At 42.6% G+C, this 24,176-nt stretch overlaps 2 protein-coding genes across 2 annotated transcripts in view; one reads left to right on the plus strand and one right to left on the minus strand.

The window, feature by feature from the left end:
• Positions 1–355: 355 nt before the first annotated feature.
• TIMM21 (translocase of inner mitochondrial membrane 21) lies at positions 356–24,148 on the minus strand. Its single transcript, XM_077270100.1, has 6 exons — positions 23,720–24,148; positions 9,020–9,082; positions 8,832–8,929; positions 2,499–2,572; positions 1,002–1,107; positions 356–909 (listed from the first exon to the last, which is right to left on the minus strand). Exons 1-6 carry the CDS (start codon positions 23,967–23,969, stop codon positions 808–810), a joined length of 693 nt encoding a protein of 230 aa, XP_077126215.1. The 5' UTR covers positions 23,970–24,148; the 3' UTR covers positions 356–807.
• The window catches only part of FBXO15 (F-box protein 15), a 162,218-nt gene continuing 162,012 nt past the window's right edge, over positions 23,971–24,176 (plus strand). The window contains exon 1 of the mRNA XM_077270099.1: positions 23,971–24,094. The gene's annotated coding sequence lies outside the window, so the exon portion shown is untranslated. The remainder of the gene's footprint in view (positions 24,095–24,176) is intronic.

A 24,176-nucleotide genomic window follows, 5' to 3' on the forward strand; every position in this document is an offset into this window, starting at 1 on the left:
GCAAAATGCAAATAAATTTATATAATTTAAACAATGTGATTTTCTGGATTTTATTTTTGATATTCTATTTCTCAATGTTAAAAGTAACCTACCCTTAAAATTATAGACTGTCCATGTTTTTGTCAGTGGGCAAACTTACAAAATCAGCAAGGGATCAAATACTTATTTACCCAACTGTAGACAATTAAAAATTACATTTTATAATCGAACTATAACAAATAATTTGTATAAAAAAAGTGCTATAAGCAAAAATTTTAAGGCTGCTTTTATATATTACATGTTCAATTAAATATCCTCTAAAAGATACATTATGTATAACATGGCAGGAAAATGAGAAAAGAAAAATATGCAGAAATTAACAAAACATAGTTTTTCTTTATTCTTTAGAAGGGTTATTGTGCTGTGCACTGTTCATGGACAATAAAGGCAATTAGTAAAGGTACAATGAATTGCAGTGTTTGATGAAATTATTGGAATGTCCTGGCATCATTAAAAGCAAAAAAGGATTAATCCATGTTAAGAAATATCATGGTCTGGACAGTACGAATTTGGCATCTGATGATTTTCTATGGCAGGCACAAACCCACATATCCATGATAAAGGGCCAAGGAATCTTCATATGCCTTTAGAATAAACTAACAGCATGATTCATTCTAGTTCTTGTATTCCAAACAAGCAAGTCACGATTCATTTACAGATTGTTCTGGTCACAGTATATCTTGCCAGAGTGAAAGTTTCATGTCCAACACCCCAGAATTTTTTTTCACCTCTATAAAAAAAAAGATGTTCGATAACAACAGCACTTTTCTAATGCATATGACGATTATCCTCCACAATAATAGTTCTGCGAGGAATAGTGTCCATTTCAACAATTATATACTGAAATTCATACTTCTTGCTTTCTGGATTCTGAAAAATGAAAGAGACAAGCTCTGTACTTATGAAGGAAATGAACTGACCTTATGGGGCTGGACAGAACTAATTCAGAAAACATACTATACCTCTTTCAAATCCACATGCACAACACCTTGTAATCTTGGCTCTGAACCCGAAATGTAAAACTTCAATCGCAGGCACTTTATGCCATCTTTAAAGTACTCAGTGGACCTTAAAATAAATAAATGTATACATATAATTACACATTAATTAATTTTGGGCTCTAGCTAAATTTTTATACTCTCTTATATATATATATATATATATATATATATATATCTGTATATTTTTTTTTTTAGACACAGGACTTTGGACAGAGCACTACATCCATCAACTTATGGCAGTTTTAATTACAGCAGGATCCTACCTACCCATATAATTTGTAGGCTTTGAGCCCAGGAGAGGTATCATATTAGGTTAGGTTCTTAGCAAAGAAGGTCACCTTGTCGTTGGCTGTTGGGCACACATGAATTGGCCAATTTATGTGCTAAGTATCTTAATTCTTTTTTCTACAGCAGTAGTGCATTTCCAATTTCATATATTTCATGTTTGCATACTATAGCGTTTCATTTGTTAGTTTCACCATGTAGCCCTAGCCTTAAAGGGAACCTGTCACCCCCCCAGGCATTTTTAACTAAAAGAGCCACCGAAATCATAAGACACTGCGGGGCGGGGATTCACAGGCAGGGCGGCCGCACAGGCGCAGTCAGCTAGACTGCATATGAGGAGAGGATAGGCAGCGCTCACTGCGCCTGCCCAAAGCAGGAGAAAAGAGCGCAGGCGCCGGCTGATTTCAAAACAGCGGTGAGGAGGCGGCGCCCGGCACCATGACAACATGACTGACGGCTGTGTGGTGTCTGCAGCAGGGGGGAAAGGCCTGCCTCCTTGACTGAAGAAAAGATATTTTGGACAAATAACAAGACTGATTATTTCGGCAGTTACGGCACCCAGAACTAAAAGAGCCACCTTGTCAGAATGCAGCATTACTGCTGCACAAGGTGGCTCTTTTAGTTAAAAACGCCTGGGGGGGGGTGACAGGTTCCCTTTAAGGTTGATCTGTAACCAAATTTCACAATACAGAATGACTGTGTAATTTGGAAATAACATTTTAAAATAAAGGATTATACAGCCGTTCTGAGGTAATTATACAATTTTCCCCAACATAATGCAGACAAAAAGGAAGGGTAACAGTTCCATTTTGATGCTATAAAGGGGAATGATGTGACCAGAAAAACAAACTAAACAATTTGGTAGACTATAATATAATATATAAGACCTTAGAATGAATGAATAAAAAAAAAAAAAAAGGTTAATGACCCTTGATCCGGAAAGGGTTACAATAAGCCTAAGTGAAATCTTTGAAATCTTGCCCAAAGAATCCTACACATTTTAGGGTGAGTCTTAACTTATTAAAGCATTTTTAACACAGAACACAGTATATTGTATTAGTGTGCGGAGTACTTATCTAATATTTTAACCTAGCAATGCAGTTCAATGTCATACTTTATGTTATCAATGTAAAGTGCAATATGGTATATAATTCAATTGCCTCTAATACTTACGCAACATGCTGTCTTCTTCCACGCCTTGTGGTCTCTCCAAATGCCTTGATGGGCTCACCAAATGCGCCAATAACCTTTATATAAAAAACAACATTTAAACCTCTAATGTATACAAATGAATGTGGAGAATTGTAATTACAGCATGGTGCAGCACGGTGTCTCAGTGGTTAGCACTGTTGCTTTGCAGCGCTGGGGTCCTGAGATCAAATGCCTGTAAGGACAACATCTGCAAAGAGTTTGTATGGGTTGTGAGGGTTTCTGCTGATTTCCTCCCACACTAAAGGCATATTGGTAGTGAATAGATTGTGCTCCAGCTATTATAACGTCTGTAAGGTGCTGTGGATTTAATGGCACTGTGGAATTAATGGCGCAATAAAAAGTGAGTAAAATAAGTAAGAAAGGAGTCTATGATCCAAAATAAGTAAGCAACTACTGTGTAACTAGGGTCTCTGTCACTACTTTATGCTGCCCACAATGACTGGGCTGAATAAACATTGGAATAAATGCCCTTTAACATTAATTTAACCTCTTTAAGTCGCAGTCCTTTTTCGTTTCTGCGTTTTCGTTTTTCACTCCCCTCCTTCCCAGAGCCATAACTTTTTTATTTTTCCGTCAATATGGCCATGTGAGAGCTTGTTTTTTGTGGGACGAGTTGTAATTTTGAACGACACCTTTGGTTTTACCATGTCGTGTACTAGAAAACGGGAAAAAAATTCCAAGTGTGGTGAAATTGCAAAAAAGTGCAATCCCACACTTGTTTTTTGTTTGACTTTTTTGCTAGGTTCACTAAATGCTAAAACTGACCTGCCATTATGGTTCTCCAGGTCATTACGAGTTCATAGACACCAAACATGTTTAGATTCTTTTTTATCTAAGTGGTGAAAAAAAAGTCGAAACTTTGCTAAAAAAAATAAAAATTGTGCAATTTTCTGAGACCTGTAGCCAGGGTTGTGGAGTCGGTAGGCTAAATCTCCGACTACTCAATTTCCATGACACCGACTCCAACTCCACGACTCCTTCACACATGGCTCATGTTTAAAGTTTAAGCGACAAATTTACTGTGGTAAAAATCAGGCTTTTAATCATTATTATGATACAATAATCAAGCCATTTAAATTATACACTCTGCAGTAAGTTTAAAATAAAAAAGCTATCAACAAAAAAATGTACTGAATAAGATTTGTGCAGTCTATGAATTAGTTCTGAGAAATAGTATCGCCTCCATCAGATCCTCCTTCATAGGTAATGTCACATCTGACCTAATTATTTTAAGGCTAGAGAACAACCTCTCTACACTAACTTGGGTTGGTGGCAAAGCAGTAACCACATGGGCGATATCTCTAACAATTTCAGGGTATAAAGGAATTGCCTCATGCAGTCAGTTTTGATGAATGATTGAACTCTTCTAATTCTTTGAGAGCAAGTGAAATACGTTGCTGAAATATGGTCAATCTGTTTTCTATGGGAGTGGAATCTTTTTTCCTGCAGCAAAGCTTTACCTGCTCCATGTCATTCAAATACTTGTCGAAATCTAACTGCTCATCTGATGAGGATGAAGGAACGCCAGCAGCAGCACTGGCAGGACCCGGGTCCTCTTGCTCTTGGCCGTTCTGTAGCTCATCCTAACTGCTACCTCAATGAAAGCTTCTTTTCCTTTAGTAATCTGTTGATCATCCAGCAATACGATGACTCTGGTCCACATAAACAGCTGCAAGAAGAATTTTATTTTCTAATAGCAGTGTCTCTCTCTGTTTCATTGAAGCAGCAATGCCATCTGCGATTAAACCTCCTCTTTGGGACAGGCAAAACAACAAGTTCTTCCACTCCGTTATAAAAATGCCAGGAGTTAAATCCTCAGCTTGTAACTTTTAGTCACTGAAAATGGGTGATGAAGAAATTCCTTCAATTCAGCCACCTGTGTCCATTGACCTTCATGTAGTGTTACCTGAGGGTTGGCCATATCTACAAGGAAGGGTTTCAGCTCAAGCAATCACTCAAACATTAAATAGGTGCTGCCCCACTGAGTGACTTGATCCACAATTGCCCCTTTTCCAGCACGTCTCTTCAAGATGGAATCAATTTTATGGGTTCTGGCAGCAATAGCCTATTTCCTCACTTTGCTAGTCAGAGTTCCAGCATGTCCCTCTTGCAGATTATCTCTTATTGCCAGCTGTAGCGTGTGCACAACACAGCGCATGTGATGAATAGGAAAGAGGTGTGAAGCAGCTTCAACAAGATCATCTAATTGTAAAGACTCATTTTGCTGTTCTTCTGTAGTAATATCTGCTTGTTCCTCCGTTATGGGAACAGGACTGTGGCCTTCCATCTCAAACATACTGAATGAGAAATGTTCTTCTAGCTGCTTTTCACCTTCATTATTCTCATTCATCAGTTTAATTGTACTTATGTTTCCAGCATTATCAGTTACACTAGCAAGAACCTGTTTGTTTAGTTCATAATCTTGCAGAACTTTTTCCTCTAAGGTGTGGAGAAACTGGCAACTGTGAAGAGCTTTAGTATCTTTTACTGCCAGCGTCTTAGTAACAATTTTTTTGTTGTCACAAACATATTGAACATTGTTAGCAAAATAGTTCACTTTGTGATATGTGCAGGCATCCATTTTAAGAAATACAAAATGTCTCTTGAGAGTCTTTTTAAGATCTTCCTTTTGGTTAAGAGCTTCTTCAATCATTAATTTTCTAATACTTTCTCTTTCAAGAGAAACATCAAGTTTGCTTGCCATTTCTCCATTAAGAGCTGTAAAAGATGGTCATGCAAATAATAATGGTACACAGTCCTTCACAACAAGCTCGATGAGCTGTCTTTCAAACACATCTTCTGTCATTGTTGCAGTAACTTTGTCACTTACAAAATATCTTGTAACTGATGTTTGAGACGCTTTTTCCTCCTCCTTTGCCTGGCGGGAAGTGCTAGTCTCTGGTTTCTTGGTGCTGCGGTGATCTTTTTCAATCACAGTTTTGTAAATTTATGGGTGGCAGCGATGTAAATGTCTTCTTAGATTGGAAGCTCTTGAAGGAGCATTTTTATCACTGCCTGAGTATGCACTGATTTTGGCATCACAGCATTTGTTTTCATCTGGGTCACTTATACACTGACACACAAAATATTTTTTATCTTGAGTCACTGTAAAATGCTCAAATACAGCTGATTTCATAAGATCCTTCTTAGAAATTTTGTAATTATGTAAATTCGCTCAAAATATTTTTGTCCTGTAAAAAAAATAAGGTATATTGTAATTCTATGAAGAATAGGGAATCATGCTCTGTATAATTTAGGATATAAATAATACAATCTTTGCATAAATCAATAGGACAGATAAGTATAAAGTTTGTAAAATATGTTAGATAGCTTTATGCTGAACTTTCAATGTCAGGCTTGTCTTAGTGTACAGCTCACTAAATGCTTCACATCATATTTCTTCACAGTCTATGAAGAGGGGAGGAGGGAGGGAGCATGTTTGTGCTGATTCATTAATGCAGCACACACACACAAATATATATGTTCTCATCGATCATGTTACTGTATTTCTGAATTTGAGATGTTAAACAGTTTTCCCCTTATATTCTATGTATAGTGTATATAAGTCATCAGGGCAGCTAATTTCTCCAAACATGAGCTAAAAGGAAAAACAAACTAAAACATCAAGCACACAGAGACAACATATACTGAACTATTGATTTATGTAAAGCTTCTTGAAAGTTTAGATATTCTTTAGGAAGTACTTACCTTCTTTAATCCTGCTTTCCTGTTCACTCCAGAAGTTCGGAGATGAATGTAGGCTTTCCTTCCATGTGGGTTTGTTATTTTTTCCTCTTATCTGTAGAGGAGCCTCACTACTTATCATGAACATAAACTGCACCACAGATTCATCTCAGCTAAAAGTCTAGACCTTAGATCAAGAATAGGACAGACATTTATAGGACATTTCATAACTTTCCCAAATTCTTATGAAAATAATATTCCCACAAACTGCATTGAACTACTGTACCCAATTTATTATATATTTTAGGAGTCGGTCCATTTTATACTGACTCCAACTCCACCAAAATGGGCTCAGACTCTGACTCCACAGCCTTGCCTTTAGCTTCTCCATTTTTCAGGATCTGGGGTTGCGTGAGGGCTTATTTTTTGCATGCAGTGTTGTAGTTTTTAATGATACCATTTCGGTGCAGATACGTTCTTTTGATCGCTCGTTATTGCAATGTCGCGGCAACCAAAAAAACATAATTCTGGAGTTTAGCAATCAGGTTAATGCTTTTTTTTTTTATTGATAGATCGGGTGATTCTGAACGCGGCGATACCAAATGTGTGTATGTTTGATTTTTTTATTGTTTTATTTTGAATGGGGCGAAAGAGGGGTAATTTAAACTTTTTTTTTTTTTTAAACAATTTTGTTTTCTTTTGCCATGCTTCAATAGCCTCCATGGGAAGCTAGCATAGCCTGATAGTCTCTGCTACATAGGAGCGGTGCTCAGATTGCTCCTATGTAGTAGAATTACAGCATTGCTATGAGCGCCGACCAAGAGACCTCTGGTTGTCATGCCGACGCATCGCTGACCCCCGATCATGTGACGGGGTTAGCGATGCGCACATTTCTGGCCCGATGGCCAGAAGCATGATTTAAATGCTGCTGTCAGAGTTTGACAGCGGCATTTAACTAGTTAATAGCGGCGTGTGAATCGCGATTCCACCTGCCACTATAGCGGGCACATGTCAGCTGTACAAAACAGCTGATATGTCCCAGGTTTGATGCGGGCTCACCGCCGGAGCCCACATCAAAAGGGGAGATACGACATGCGCAGTACTTGTACGGCACATGTTGTGAAGGGGTTAATTAGATTTTCATCAGTGTAGATAATAGCTTAACCCCTTCTTGACTGTGCAATTTTCCCAGTTTTGTGCTCCCCCCTCCATTTTTCCATGAGCTATATTTCTGTCAACATAGCTGCACGAGCGGTTACATGCCGACTAGACGTGCAAGGCCTTGCTTAATATATGAGAACGGAGCAAGGCTGGACACGACTAGTTGAATGTGGCTGGAAGTAAGCAAAATTGCAAACCTGTGGTCACATGACCACCCCTCCTAGAGCCAGAGAATCCAAGAATCCTGACAGGGTGCAGTGTGAAGTTTCATAAGTCTGCAGTCACTCTTTGTGAAACTCAAGCCTGGACAATCCCCTTTAAGGTGGATTTATACCAGTACACATTATTGCACCAACAGTAAATCGACCAGTTGCAAGTTTCTGTTACCTAGTGGAAAAAACCCTTATCTAACAAAAACCCACCTGACAATCATGTCTGATCATTGACTAGACATCTCCCCTGCTTCAGCTGTGCCGTGTTACCTGTCTGCCATTTAAATGAATAGCTGACCATGCAAGATGGTAATCTGTTAAGTTGCGGCTCCCCATTCTTGCTCGTGCGTGCAGAACCCCTTTATGACATTCATACGTCTAATTGGGTGTATGGAAATAAGAAGTGAGTTTTCTCATTAAGGGAACTTAACCCCCAATGAAGTACTACTACATTATAGGAATTGCAGAGTTCCAGCGAATAGCACGTCATAGGTGCAGCACAGGCGCAGCTGCTCTATGCAACACTCGCCACGCACTGCTTGGATCTGACATAACTCTGGCCATTCACTTTTCAAAAGGACACTAAAACAGCTCAAGTTTTGACTCAATTTGTTCTTTTCCACGGTCCTGGTCTTTGTTACCAAATTTATGGCCAAAAACACCAGCACTGCTGAAAAGGAAGTATAAAATAAAAGTCCAGAGTTTCATTTTTAGTCTACTTTTGCAGATTGAAGTGAAAGGATAAGTCTGGGGTCCTGGTAGAGGATCGTCTACGGTTAATCAAATGTAACCCCAAGTGTGCTCAGGAAGTGAATGCAATGTGACCCGTTGTACGTATCCAAAAATAGTGTACAGAAAATTACCCATCCTGGGTAAAAAAAACAAAAACCAAAAACACAAACAAGGCCTATACAGCTCCAATAATGGTAAAATGACACCACCAAAACAACGGTGAACAGTGCAACATCTAAAACAATGGTGCAGTTATGTCTTTCCAAATGCTTTACAGGAGCAAAATCAAAGTAAAAAAATAAATGCTGGCTGCTCCACTACATCACTGAGGCAGTGATTGGCTGCAGTGGTTAGATAGGTAGTTGGGGAACATTATTGCTACAGCATGGACTGGTGGGAAGATTCAGCGTGGAAGGGATTTTTCAGGTAAATTTGTCTCATTTTCTTTTCACTCCATTATCCAATTTTTAACAAGTTAGAAAACCCCTTTAGGAGCTGTGCTCACCTCTGGGTGGATTCGGCACTTCTCAAAAGCATTTCCATATATTTTACTTGGACTTGAAGAAGAAAACAGTTCTGTTAACACCACATATAAAAGTCCTCCTGCACAATGACAAAAAAAAGATTAATGAAAATGCAGACAATAATCGCTATAGAGAACGAAAAAAAAGAAAAAACTAAAATTCTTCTCACCTGTAACCCCGGCTCCGATCAGCGCCACAATCAAATAGGTAAAGTCTGCTCCAGCTCGCGTCACTGTAAGAAACGGCAGGACAGCAGCCGTCAGAATCTCTCTGCGATATGGGCTGCTCCCCGGAGCTTCCTCAGCAGATGCCTACAAACATTTGTGTCCCATAGTTGGTGACGGGATTACACTGATTTTAAAAGTTAAACACGGGGTTAGCCAGTACTTCAATATTGATGGCTCATTCTTAGGATAGGTGAATGTCATATCGGTGGGGGTGCGACACCTTGCACCCATGTCGTCAATCAGCTGTTACCAACACCAGCGGAACAGCTCAGCTGTCATCTGTACAGTGGCTATAGCGGAGGACTGCAGATCCACCCTTATTCATTAAAGGGAACCTGTCACCCCGTTTTTTCCGTATGAGATAAAAATACTATTAAATAGGGCCTGAGCTGTGCATTACAATAGTGTATTTTGTGGAACCCGATTCCCCACCTATGCTGCCGAAATACGTTACCAAAGTAGTCGTTTTCGCCTGTCAATCAGGCTGGTCTGGTCAAAAGGGCGTGGTGTCTTCCCCCAGATCTTGCTTAGTTTTCTATTGGTGGCGTAGTGGTGTGCGCATGCCCAAGGTCCCAAATCCACGTCACAGGGGAGTGAAAAGAGCGAGATGTGCTGTATTTCATTGGTGATCGGTGGGCGCGGCCATCTTCCTTTGGCCGCGCGTGCACAGAAGCGGCGCTCTGCTGGCCGCGGCTTCAGGAAAATGGCCGCGGGATGCAGCGCGTGCGCAGATGGAGATCGCGGCGGCCATTTTCCTGAAGCAGAGTTCGCATCTCGGCTTCAGGAAAATGGCCGCCGCGATCTCCATCTGCGCACGCGCGGCATCCCGCGGCCATTTTCCTGAAGCCGCGGCCAGCAGAGCGCCGCTTCTGCGCACGCGCGGCCAATGGAAGAAGGCCGCGCCCACCGATCACCAATGAAATACAGCACATCGTGCTCTTTTCACTCCCCTGTGACGTGGATTTGGGTCCTTGGGCATGCGCACACCACTACGCCACCAACGGAAAACTAAGCAAGATCTGGGGGAACACACCACGCCCTTTTGACCAGACCAGCCTGATTGACAGGTGAAAACGACTACTTTGGTAACGTATTTCGGCAGCATAGGTGGGGAATCGGGGTCCACAAAATACACTATTGTAATGCACAGCTCAGGCCCTATTTAACAGTATTTTTATCTCATACGGAAAAAACGGGGTGACAGGTTCCCTTTAAATCTGTCTGAGCCCAGACTTACTGACATATTTTCATTAATATGATTAACCACATGTTGCAAATTTGGAGAAAAAAGTGCAAATGATCTGCACTACATATGTCAAAAGCATTCATAAGGGCTCATTTACATGACATATGCCAAAGAGGATGCTTTAGACATACGTTCATGGTGTGCGCGCTGCAATATTTGCTTTTCAGCTGTACAGAAAGGCATAGTCAACCACCCTTTCACAGCGTCGAGACACACAACATGGAAATGTTAGGGTATGTTTCCACGTTCAGGAAACGCTGCGTCAAGCACGCAGTCCAGATGTTATAGCATAGTGGAGGGGATTTCATGAAATCCCGTCTCCACTATGCATTAAAAGACGCATGCGGCAGACCCGCGGAAACGGACATGCGGCGCGTCTTTTAAGAATGCAACATGTCCTTACAGTGCTGAAACACAAGGACAACGCAGGTGACCTGCCAGTGACCTCAGGTGCAGATTTGGTCAGGATTTTACCTGCATAAAATTCTGACCAAATCCTGAACGTGGACACATACCCTAACTGTTCTGCCAACCAGGGCTGTGGAGTCGGCTCCTAAAATATATAATACATTGCGTGCAGTGCAGGATGTGCTGTAAATGTCTTCACAATAATTCTGGAAAGTTATGAAATGTCCTATAAATGTCTGTTCTGTTCCTGATCTAAGGATCTCGGCTTTTAGGCTTCTTTCACATTTCCATTGGTTGTCATGCGTCAGAGTGCAGTGAACCGACGGACGTTGCAAAAATAGTTGAAAACCCGTGCAACGCATGCAGTGTTATGACGGATGCGTTGCATGGAGGGAGGGAGAGGGAGAGAGAGACTTTTTCCAGATGTGAAAATCCTTTCGGGCATGCGGGATACATTGCTGGATTCCTGTGTGCGACGGATCCTGCGTCCATAGGCTTCCATTATAGCCGACGATGGACAGTGCAGGACCCGTCGCTGACTGATTTTCCGACGTGCAGAAAAAACGTTCCTCTTACGTTTTTTCTCCACGACGGACCGCTATTTTCCGACGGATCCAGTGCACGACAGATGAAACGGATGGCCATCCGTCACAATCCGTCGCTAATACAAGTCTATGAGAAAATGCAGGATCCTGCTCGAAGGGAGCTGAAAGACGGAAGTGTGAAAGAGGCCTTAGTTGAGATGAATCTGTGCTGCACTTTATGTACATGCTCAGTAGTGACCAGTGCTGTGGGGTCGGAATCAGGGAAATTGAGGAGTCGGAGGTTTGGCTTAATGACTCCGGGTCATTCCATGTCAAGTAAACCAATGATTTTTACCTCTATATTTTTTAATTCTTTTGAGATTTTGTTATTTGGTAATAGTGTGTCAGAGAATGCAAAATGTGAAGAAAAAAAAAAAATTCTAGATTTTTTTTCATTATTGATTTTCAAAGTTCGGAAAAAGTGCGAATTTCCGTGTTGCCTGCCTTTACATTTCTCCTCATAACTCAGGCTAGAAAAAAGATAGAGAAACAAAATAAACACCATTCTACTCAGAACTGTACAGGCTTTCACCACATATGTCACAAGAGTATCTTTCTTAGTATCTTTCTTAACCCATTACTTGCCAAATTAGCAATTTTATTTTTTTTTTTTAATGACAGATTTTTAACTATTTGGGTCCTAATGAATTAGAAACATAATTTGCAAAATTTTTACAAGTACGGATTTTTCAGAAAAGGGCATCCCAATATTCAATTAAAAATGACAATGACATGATTTCCTATTTTGAAAACATTCATTTTACAAACACAACACAAAAAATTGGACCTAATTATAAAAATTATAAAATCATAGCTGCTAGAAGCTAAAGATTAGGCGTCCCAAAAAAAGGACATCTACTATATAATTGTCTAAGGGTCACTTCCGTCTGTTTGTCCTTCTGTCTGTCGCGGTTATTCGTTCGCTGATTGGTCTCGCCAGCTGCCTGTCATGGCTGCCGCGACCAATCAGCGACGCGCACAGTCCGGAAGAAAATGGCCGCTCCTTACTCCCCGCACTCACTGCCCGGCGCCCGCATACACCCCTCCGCTCACCGCTCACACAGGGTTAATGCCGGCGGTAACGGACCGCGTAATGCCGCGGGTAACGCATTCCGTTACCGCTGCTATTAACCCTGTGTGACCAAGTTTTTTACTATTGACGCAGCCTATGCAGCGCCAATAGTAAAAACATGTTAAAAATAATTAAAAAAATAAAAAATGATTATATACTCACCTACGCCGCCTTTCCCGCTCCTCGCGATGCAACCGGCACGTTCCGTTGGCACGGATGGTCTGGCAGAAGGACCTGCCATGACGCCACAGTCATGTGACCGCGACGTTATAGCAAGTCCTACGCGCCTGCGCGGAAAGGACCTGCCGTGACGTCACGGTCATGTGACCGCGACGTAATCACAGGCCCTGCGCGAGCAGGACCTGCCATGACGTCACGGTCATGTGACCGCGACGTCATCACAAGCCCTGCACGAGCAGACTGGGACCGGAAGACGACAGGCGACAGAACTACAAGTATGGTGAGTATGTTAGAACTACAAGGGGCCCTCGGATCGGAAGGTGAGTATGTTTATTTTTTAACCTGTGACATACGTGGCTGGGCAATATACTATGTGGCTGGGCAATATACTACGTGGCTCTGTGCTGTATACTACATCACTGTGCAATATACTACGTGGCTCTGGGCAATATACTACATGGCTGGGCAATATACTACGTGGCTGGGCAATATACTACGTGGCTGGGCAATATACTACGTGGCTCTGTGCTGAATACTACGTCACTGGGCAATATACTACGTCACTGGGCAATATACTAGCAATATACTACGTGGCTCTGTGCTGTATACTACGTCACTGGGCAATATACTACATCGCTGGGCAATATACTACGTGGGCTGTGCTATATACTACGTGTACATGCATATTCTAGAATACCCGATGCGTTAGAATCGGGCCACCATCTAGTTGGTAGATAATGGGTTAATATTTTACCCATGCGAACAGAAACGCACAATTTTAAAACGCATTTCCGAAAAAAAATGTTTAAATTTCAAAATGGCAAGAACTGCCCATGTGCCTGCTATGCTCCTAGCCACATCTGTACCAAAATACAAGTTGGGATTGTGATGGGATCATATTTTAAAAAATAAAACCATTACAGTGTAAATTTGAAAATCTTGAATTTAGATCTGTTCAGCCTGTGGTGTAAAAGTGTGGGGTCCAGATTTACGAAATAATCCATGACTGTTAGATATTACTGTATTATTTTATTATGTTACAGAGCCTTAGAAGCAGGAAAGGACAGAGGAGAAAGCTTTGTTAGGGCTCCACCTGAGAATGAGCAGGGGTAGACAGTGACGGCAGAGCAGATGACAGGCCGGCAGCTCCAGAGGCCATATTCACACCAAATCCTAACACCCATGCAACTCCTCAAAGGGAGGGAGAAAAATATTCTTAACATCCAGTCCATGTATTGTACAAACCTGGACTACGAAGAGGAGGAGAGTTTGTTAAAACCTTGGTTACAGGAAGCAGAACCCATCACAGAGACTCAGCAATACCACACTGTCATCCCATGTAGGGAAACAGAAATAAAAACAAGGATTTCTTCATTCAGGAGAGACAGTGAAGTCCATGAGGTGGTAGAAGGCGGCACAAGATTGGCAATGGATGGCACAACTGGTTATGTGACCTGTGAGTATGATTGGCGCTGGTGGAGGCTACTGTACTCTCCAAAGATTGTGAAAATGAAGAAGTAGAAGTGACTTTTCTGCACCTTCTGGTCCAGCGCCTTCCTTTGTGTATCCAAGAAAACCAGACATTGTAAGTTACAAAAATCAGATACTACTCAGGTGGAGCCGAGCACCATGATAGGCCGTCCATACTCTGACACAAAAGGAAACGGCCATTGCTCGTAAGCGCTTATGGACAAGATCACATTTCACCCACTAGAAGGGACACATTGATGATAAAAGGCCCGTTTAAAAATGTACTATTAATTGTTTGATTAGTTCATATTTTATAGAACGAGGATTTAACTAATGGACTATTCTTCTTAAACACTTCATAGAAGACATGTTTAGTGATAGAATAGAAAAATAATTGTTCCATGTATAAATAGGTGGTAAAAATATTGGTTCTTAGGATCAGACTGTATTTAGAAAATCACACTTGAGGATATGATCACCTTTTTTCCTTTGGCTTGCTCAGCATTTTCAACCTGAATGCATTGAACAAGTTGTGTTATGATGATTAAGATGTATTTATTCTGGCACTTCGGTATTTGTTTTGTGTGTTTCTTTATTGTTGCATATAAATGTTGAATTCAATAAGTTGTAATTTGGAAAGAAAAAAGGAAGAAACTCACAGAAACATAAAATCAGATGATTCAAGGCTTAAAAAAAAATAATAAAACACAAGTAATACACATGCATGTTTTCACAATTTTAAAACATACATTTTTTTCACAATTGCGCATCAAAATTTTGAATTTAATTTCTCCAAAACAAAAGATAAAGAAACATAGTCTTGTGACATATTAAACGAAAGCTGGTACCGTTCTGAGAAAAATGATGCCTCTCTCACCTCTTTATCTTAGTTATAGCCCGAGATATGATAAAAAATGTAAAGCCATACCAGGCCAAAATCTGCGCTTGTTTGAAACTTTAGAAATCTGTAAAAAATTTACTGATGAAGAAAAAAATTCAAAACTTTTAATTTGTAATTAACTAAAGTTGTACTTCATAAAAACAAAAAATAAAAAAAATCTAAAGACGTCAGGTAAAAAAATATATATATTTGGATCACTTGATATGGAATGACCCAGTCCTGCTGCCAACCAAGACTTGATGGATCTAAACATAAAGGAACCCAATAAGCCCTCACATGACTGTCGGCCGAATTGCATAAAAATTATAGCTTTTAAAATATGGAAATGCAAAAAAAAAAAAAAAAAGGTCTTTTAGTGTAGGATGACACTCAAACAAAAAAAGAAGATAAGGTATATAACTGGCATCGCTGTAAACACACCGACCTAAAGAATAAAGTCATCTAATCAATTATACCGTACAAGGAATGGCGTAAAAAATAAAACCAATTCTTCACCCACAGTTGATTTTTTTATTTTGCCTCCCAAAGATTGCAGTAAGGCTCTGCTCACATTTATCTTGCGCTCTCCGCAGAGAGCTTGCACCGGGGTTTGCATGTAAATCTCTGAAATACGTGATTCAGACTGAACTGCCGGCGGAAGATCCCCTATAATGAGTCAGATTGAGGCACTGGACGCAGTCTGGCCTATGCTCCAGCCTGTGTGTCCATCTTTTTATTAGACGTGCAAAAAACTGCAGTCGGCCACAGTTTTGTGCACCTCTGAAAAAAAAGGACACCGCTGAACAGAAGCCAGAGCAACTCTGCTGCCTCATTATAGTGAATAGATCTCTAAGGGGATTCATCTGAATTACGTCACGCAGAGATTTAAAGGGAAACCTTGATGTAAGTGCTCAGCGTAGAGCAGCGGATAAATGTGATGCCAAATGTTATGTAAAATATTCCTAATGAAAGCTTCAACTGAATTCACAAAAAAAGCAAGTCCCCACTCAAGTCCATCATCTGTTAAAGGGAACCTGTCACCCCCCTCAGGCGTAACTAAAAGAGCCACCTTGTGCAGCACAAATGCTGCATTCTGACAAGGTGGCTCTTTTAGTTATGATGCCTGCACACGCTGAAATAATCACTTGTGCGCACCGGGTGCCGCCTCCTCTTGCAGCATTATCGTCCCCGGCGCATTACGGTTTTTTCGGGCATGCGCAGTTGCGCTGCCCTTTGTACTTACAGCGCAGGCGCCGGGGATGATAATGAAGCAAGAGGAGGCGGCGCCCACAGGCCCGGAGTGACAGCTGTGCTGAGTCTGATAAGGAAGGAAAGGCCTGCCTACCTGTAAGTTTCAGGGTAAGAGGGGGCACATTTTATAAGTGATTGTTTCAGCGTGTGCAGGCATCATAACTAAAAGAGCCACCTTGTTAGAATGCAGCATTTGTGTTGCACAAGGTGGCTCTTTTAGTTACAAACGCCTGAGGGGGGTGACAGGTTCCCTTTAACCCCTTAGGCTACTTTCACACTTCCGTCGGTAAAGGGCCATCGCAAACCGTCGGCCCGACGGACGTTGTGCTAAATTTAGCACAACATGGGCAGCGGATGCAGTCTTACGACGCATGCGCTGCCCAGTGTGATGAGCAGGGAGGAGGGGGCGGAGTTCCGGCCGCGCATGCGCGGTCGGAAAAAGCGTAACCGACGGACAAAAAAAGTTACATTGAACATTTTTTTGTGCGTCGCGGACGCCAAAACACGACGCATCCGTCGCACGACGGATGCGAAGTGTGGCCATACGTCGCAATGCGTCGCTAATGCAAGTCTATGGAGAAAAAACGCATCCTTCGGGCAACTTTGCAGGATGCGTTTTTCTCCAAAACGACGCATTGCGACGTACGCCATAAGACGGAAGTGTGAAAGTAGCCTTAGTGACGGGGGTCAATTTTTTTTTAAATCTGACCAGCGTCACTTTATGTAGTAATAACTCTAGAACGCTTCAACAAATCCCATTGATTTTGACACAGTTTTTTCGTGACACATTTTACTTTATGATAATGGTAAATTTAGGTCGATATGTTTTGTGTTTATTTATAAAAAAATATCAGAAATTTGAGAATAATGTTAAAAAATTTGCAATTTTCAAACTTTGAATGATTATCCCTTTAATCCAAATAGTCATACCATAGAAAAACATTAATAAATAACATTTCCCACATGTCTGCTTTACATCAGCATCATTTGTAAAATGTTATTTTATTTTGTTAGCATTTTAGGAGGTTTACAAATGTAGCAGGAATTTTTCATTTTTTCAAGGAAATTTACATTTTAGGGACCTATCCAGATTTGAAGTGACTTTAGGGGTCCTATATATTGGAAAACCCCCATATGGGATGCCATTTTAAAAACAGCACCCCCTGACATACTGAAAACTGCTGTCGGGTAGTTTATTAACCCTTCAGGTGCTTTTCAGGAATTAATACAAAGTGGCATGACAGAAATGAAAAGATGTATTTTTACCACCTAAATGCCGCTAACTTCTGAACAGGCTACTACAGCCGTCAGACTAAGGCTGCTATTTGGTCGTGAATTGCCATGGCAAACATCAGGACCACACAATCATGACTGACGGCACCAATTGGGATAAAGAGGGAGCCCCCACAATCTGTTAACCTTTAATTTGATGTAGTCACTATTGACAGCAGCATCTAAGGGGTTAAACAGATTTGGACGGTGCCAACACCGATTGTGGCTGATGCAGCCAATTGTCAGCTATAGTGTACAGCCGACAGCTGCTGGATTGTCACCTGTATGGGGATGCCATTCTCTTATATCTGAGGTCAGTTAAAAGACGTATTGGCTGTCATTAAGGGGTTAATGGAAATATAGGCGGCTTTCATGTTAATGGTAGCACAAAGATTCTGGAAAAGTGAAATGGCCTTTGCCTCCAAAAGAAACTCAGCAAATTCTGTGCTCCCAAATTTAAATGCCCTTCTCCCTTCTGAGCCCCAGTGTGTCAAAATCAGTTAGCGTCCACATGTTTGGTGTTTCTGAAGCAATGAGAGCCCTCCTAATTTAGGTGCATGAGCTGGGCAAAATGTACGGGCACTACAACGTACAGCTCACTACAATGGCAGTTAGCAATTTTCACTCAGCAACATCCACTGCTGCTTGTTTCTGGGAAACACCCATGGAGTCAAAATCATCACTACACCTGTAGATAAATTCTCAATGAGGTATAATTTCCAAAATGGGGTCACTTGAGAGGGGGATTCTCCTTTTCTAGCACTTAGAGCTCTGCATACGGAGTCAGCAAACTATTATAGAAAATGCTGCGCTCCATGATGCCTCCTGTATAACGGTACTGCCTAGCTATACGGCAAGTCTTGGGAGGGATGCAGCAACAGTACTGTCCCTCCCAAGTCACTCTGTATGGCTAAGCAGTACTGCACAGCCCCATATGGGGTATTTCTACATTCAGCAGAAATTGTGGGACAAATTTTGGTGCCATTTTTACCAATTTCCCAGTGTGCAAATGTAAACTCTTTGGCTTAGGCTACACACTAGGTCACACTAGCAGTATTTGGTCAGTATTCTACATCAGTATTTGTAAGCCAAAACCAGGAGTGGAACAATTAGAGGAAAAGTATAATAGAAACATATGCACTACTTCTGTATCTATCACCCACTCCTGGTTTTGGCTTACAAATACTGATGTAAAATACTGACCAAATACTGATAGTGTGACGGCAGCCTTAAACTAAATTTTGGTGGTAAAAATGTAATTATTTTTTCTTCATTGCTCAATGGTATAAAATTATGTGACACACCTGTCGAGTCAATATGACCACTGCACCCCTAGGTGAATTCCTTGAGAGGTGTAGTTTGTACAATGGGGTCACTTATAGGGGTTTTTTCTTGTTCTGGCACCTCGGGGGCTCTACCTATGTGACATGGCACCCTCAAATCAGTCCAGCAAAATCTGAACTCCAATGTGGCGCTTCTTCCCTTCTAAGCTTTGCACTGTGCCTCAAAATTAGTTTTTAACCATATATGGGGCATCGGCGTACTCAGAAATTGCACAAAAAATTTTGGAGTTAATTTTCTCCTGCTATCCTTGTGAAAAAAAAATTGGGGCTACAACAACATTTTTGTGGGAAAATTTTGATTTTGTTTTAATTTTTCACAGCTATACGTTATTAACTTCTGTGAAGCAGCTGGGGGTTCAAGGTGCTCACCACACATCTAGATAAGTTCCTTGACTGTTCTAGCTTCCAAAATGGTGTCACTTGTGTTTTTTTTTTTTTTACTGATTAGGCACATCAGGGGCTTTTCAAAAAGTCAAATAGCGCTCCTTCCATTCCAGGCTCTGCTGTGCGTCTAAACAGTAGTTTTCCCCCATGTATGAGGTATCGGCGTACTCAGAAATTGCACAAGTTGTATGGTGCAATTTCTCCTTTTACCCTTTATAAGTTCCTAACAACAAAAAAATATTTTAAAAAAATTGTGCTCATGTAAAGTAGACATGTGGGAAATGTTACTTATTAACTATTTTATGTGATATAATTCCCTGATTTAAGGGTATAAAAAGTAAAACTTTGAAAAATTCAAAATTTTCGCCAAGCGTTCCAGAGTTATTACTACATAAAGTGACAGTGGTCAGAATTGTAAAATGTGGCCTGGTCGTGAAGGTGCAAACAGCCTTGGGAGGTAAAGGGATAGGAGAAAGTTTGTCATTTATTTACCCATATGAGAAAAATACTGATGACAAAAACCTAATTTTATTTTTGCGTACATGAAAAATGCCAATGTGTAAAAGGTTGGGAGATCACGGATCTAGAGTACCAGAGCCATAAAGACTGGGAGGGTGAAATATCATTCTTCTATTACATGGATTTAAACCACATTGCATTTTCATTAAGATTTTACTGCAATCGCAACAAAAACCACATGGAGTTTTCAATGTGAAAAGATCCCTATATTGGAAGTGTGTGCAGGAGCTGTTATGGCTGAAGGTCTGCACACAGGCAACAGGATCACTTAGGGCTGTCCCACACGTCCAGATAATTCCGGTACCGGAATAAATCGGTACCGGAGTTGTCCGTGTGCCTGGGAACTCACGGAGGCCATACGTGCGGCACACGTGTGCCGCCCGTATGGCGAGTGGGTACCACACGGAGCGTGTGGTACCCACTCTGCATCATGCTGAAGCCGCGATTCATATCCTCTCTGCAGTAGCGTTTGCTGCAGAGAAAATATGAATAATAGTGTTTAAAATAAAGATCTATGTGTCCGCCGCCCCCCCACCCCCTGTGCGCCCCCCCACCCCCTGTGCGCCCCCCGCTGGTCAGAAAATACTTACCCGGGTCCCCCGTCGGCTGTCGCTCCTTCCTGGTCTGGCCGCGGCTTCTAGTGTATGCGGTCACGTGGGCCCGATCATTTACAGTCATGAATATGTGGCTCCACCTCCCATAGGGGCGGAGCCGACTATTCATGATTGTAAATGATCGGCCCCACGTGACCGCATACAGTAAGCCGCGGCCAGACCAGGAAGGAGCGACAGCCGACGGGGGACCCGGGTAAGTATTTTCTGACAAGCGGGGGGGCGCACATGGGGTGGGAGGGCGATTGACACAAAGATCTTTATTTTAAACACTATTATTCATATTTTCTCTGCAGCAAACGCTACTGCAGAGAGGATATGAATCGCGGCTTCAGCACCATGTGGGGGGGACAGCGCTTACTGTAGCGCTGTCTCCTGCACGCACACGGACCCCAGACGGAGAATGTCCGTGTGAGGTCCGTGTTTTACACGGACCCATTGACTCTATTGGGTCCGTGTAATACGTGCGCTCCCACGAACACTGACATGTCTCCGTGTTTGGCACACGGAGACACGGTCCGCAAAAAATCAATGACATCTGAACAGATGCATTGATTTTTATGGGTCTACGTGTGTCAGTGTCTCCGGTACGTGAGGAAACTGTCACCTCACGTACCGGAGCCACTGACGTGTGAAACCGGCCTTATGTGCAGGCCTTGTGAGCTGGATCATTGGCTCTGCTAATCAAAAGGAGCGGTCTCTTTTGGATATATGTGCACAAAGAGGTGAACACTATGTAGGGTAAAATAACACGGCACAATGCAATTGAGACCCCCACACACTTGTTTCAAACCAATGACAGAGCGATTTACAAGGTGGGTGGGGGTTGCAGTGGCATCGGCAGCCAGACATTTTTTTTCCACCCAGATCCATTAATAAAGTGCAAGTGGCTCTAAGTGATGTGCTGGCGAGTGAGCAGAGCGTGTGTACTGCCGAGTAGTATATGTATTTCTGTAGGAGGGAACTGCAGTTATTTACTCCATCTGTACTCTACAGACTAATCTGAGGTATGGTTTTGTTTCTATGGGGAGTCTATATTTAGGGGTCTAGTCTATCTGTACTCTACAGACTAATCTGAGGTATGGTTTTGTTTCTATGGGGAGTCTATATTTAGGGGTCTAGTCTAAAGGTACATATTTATTTTGTGGTCCATATTTAATACACGTGTAGTTATTTTGTGGGTCCATATTCGCATAAAGGGTTATTTCCACTATATTATCAGATTGGGGATAACTTACTGACCTCTGTGGCCCCTCAGTGATTAAGCACAGGGCCCGACGTGACTAGAGCGAGGGGCACATGCTAGACCGCCTCCATGATTGTCTATGGGACGGCCGGGAATAGTGAAGCACTGCTTCACTTTCTCCATAGACCATGAATGGAGCAGAGGTCAGGCATGGGTACCCCGACACGGTTGGGGTCCCAATGGGAGGACCCCCAGAGATCATTAGCCACCCCTTTAGGATGTGAAGATGAAGTCTCTGCTTGTGTTGGGGCATGGCCATCCCTCGACCAAAACTGTGCCGCTAATTATAGACCTGTCTCTAATCTTCCCTTCATCTCTAAACTCCTCGAACGCCTGGTCCACTCCCGTTTTACCCGCTATCTCTCAGATAACTCTCATCTTGACCCTCTTCAATCTGGCTTCCGCTCTTTACACTCTACTGAAACTGCCCTCACTAAAGTCTCTAATGACCTACTAACAGCTAAATCTAATGGTCACTACTCCATGCTAATTCTCTTGGATCTCTCCGCAGCATTCGATACTGTGGATCATCAGCTCCTCCTCACTATGCTCCGCTCTATCGGACTCAAGGACACAATTCTCTCCTGGTTCTCCTCCTATCTCTCTGACCGATCCTTCAGTGTATGTTTTGCTGGTTCCTCCTCCTCTCACCTTCCCCTTACTGTTGGGGTTCCTCAAGGATCAGTCCTAGGCCCCCTCCTCTTCTCTTTGTATAATGCCCCTATTGGACAAACAATCAGTAGATTTGGGTTCCAGTACCATCTCTATGCTGACGACACCCAATTATACACCTCTACTCCTGTTATCACGCCGACCATTTTAGAGAACACCAGTGATTGTCTTACCGCTGTCTCTAACATCATGTTCTCCCTCTATCTGAAACTGAACCTGTCAAAAACTGAACTCCTCGTGTTCTCTCCCTCTACTAACCTACCTTTGCCTGACATTGCCATCTCCGTGTGCGGTTCCACCATTACTCCAAAGCAACATGCCCGCTGCCTTGGGGTCATCCTTGATTCCGAGCTTTCATTCACTCCCCACATCCGATCACTGGATCGCTCTTCTTATCTGCATCCCAAAAACATTTCTAGAATTTGCCCTTTTCTTACTTTCGACTCTGCAAAAACTCTTACTGTCTCACTTATTCATTCCCGTCTGGACTATTGTATCTCCCTACTAATCGGCCTCCCTCTTACCAAACTCTCCCCCCTCCAATCTGTCCTGAATGCTGCAGCCAGGATCATATTCCTCACCAACCGTTACACCGATGCCTCTACCTTGTGCCAGTCATTACACTGGTTACCCATCCACTCCAGAATCCAGTACAAAACTACTACCCTCATCCACAAAGCACTCCATGGCTCAGCACCACCCTACATCTCCTCTCTGGTCTCAGTCTACCACCCTACCCGTGCCCTCCGCTCCACTTATGACCTCAGGTTAGCATCCTCAATAATCAGAACCTCCCACTCCCGTCTCCAAGACTTTACACGTGCTGCGCCGATTCTTTGGAATGCACTACCTAGGTTAATACGATTAATCCCCACAGTTTTAAGCGTGCCCTAAAAACGCATTTGTTCAGATTGGCCTACCGCCTCAACGCATTAACCTAACTATCCCTGTGTGGCCTATCATAAACAAACAAACAAAAAAAAAAAACATAATCAGGTTCTTCGCATCATGTTCTCATACACTTTATGCAGTTAATAGCCCTCTGTGTCTGTACTGTTACAGACTTAGGCTGATAACTGGTTCATGCAGCTTTACATGAACACCTGAGCCTTACACTATGGCTGGTCCAAATAACTAAAGCAATTGTTACCATCCACCTCTCGTGTCTCCCCTTTTCCTCATAGTTTGTAAGCTTGCGAGCAGGGCCCTCATTCCTCCTGGTATCTGTATTGATCTGTGATTTCTGTTATGCTGTAATGTCTATTGTCTGTACAAGTCCCCTCTATAAGTTGTAAAGCGCTGCGGAATATGTTGGCGCTATATAAATAAAATTATTATTATTATTATGGCCTACTGGGCAGAAGGCTGAGGAATACTGAGGTGGGTACTGGACACCGGTCCTGCCCTCACGCCTCGCCAGGGATGGCTGACAGTGGCCACAGGGTGCCACCTCCGCGGGGTCCCTGCAGTGCAGGCCGAAGCCCCCACACCCGGCTGCAGGTACCTTTCTGGGCGGCGGTCAGTGGAGCGGCCTCTTCTGCCTTGGCCTGCAGCGTCCTGCGCTTCTGCTCCCGCACCTGGGACAAGCCGCTGCCTGTGAACAGGGGCTGTACCCAGCAGCTGCCGGTGGAGGGCGCTCTCCCGCGGTGGGGCAGTAAGAACAGGATGCCATGTGCGGCACTGTAACCGGGTGAGTAGTAGAGCAGCGGCCGCCTCCTCACCGCAGCCCTCCACAGAGACTGGCACAAAGTCATGACCGCCTGCCGTTACCGGAGCCACGACATGCCTGTCACTGAATGAACTTCATGTGTCCTGTCGGCTGCTACTGCAGGCCTCTTTGCGACCTCTGCACAGACTTCTGGGAGGTGTAGTTCGCAAGGTAGTGACTCTGGATACGTATACTGAAAATGGACTACATTTCCCGGCGTGCACCGTGTTTGGCGAATCTTGAGAATCACAGC

Source organism: Ranitomeya variabilis, chromosome 6, assembly GCF_051348905.1.
Source record: "Ranitomeya variabilis isolate aRanVar5 chromosome 6, aRanVar5.hap1, whole genome shotgun sequence".
Lineage (NCBI taxonomy): Eukaryota > Metazoa > Chordata > Amphibia > Anura > Dendrobatidae > Ranitomeya > Ranitomeya variabilis.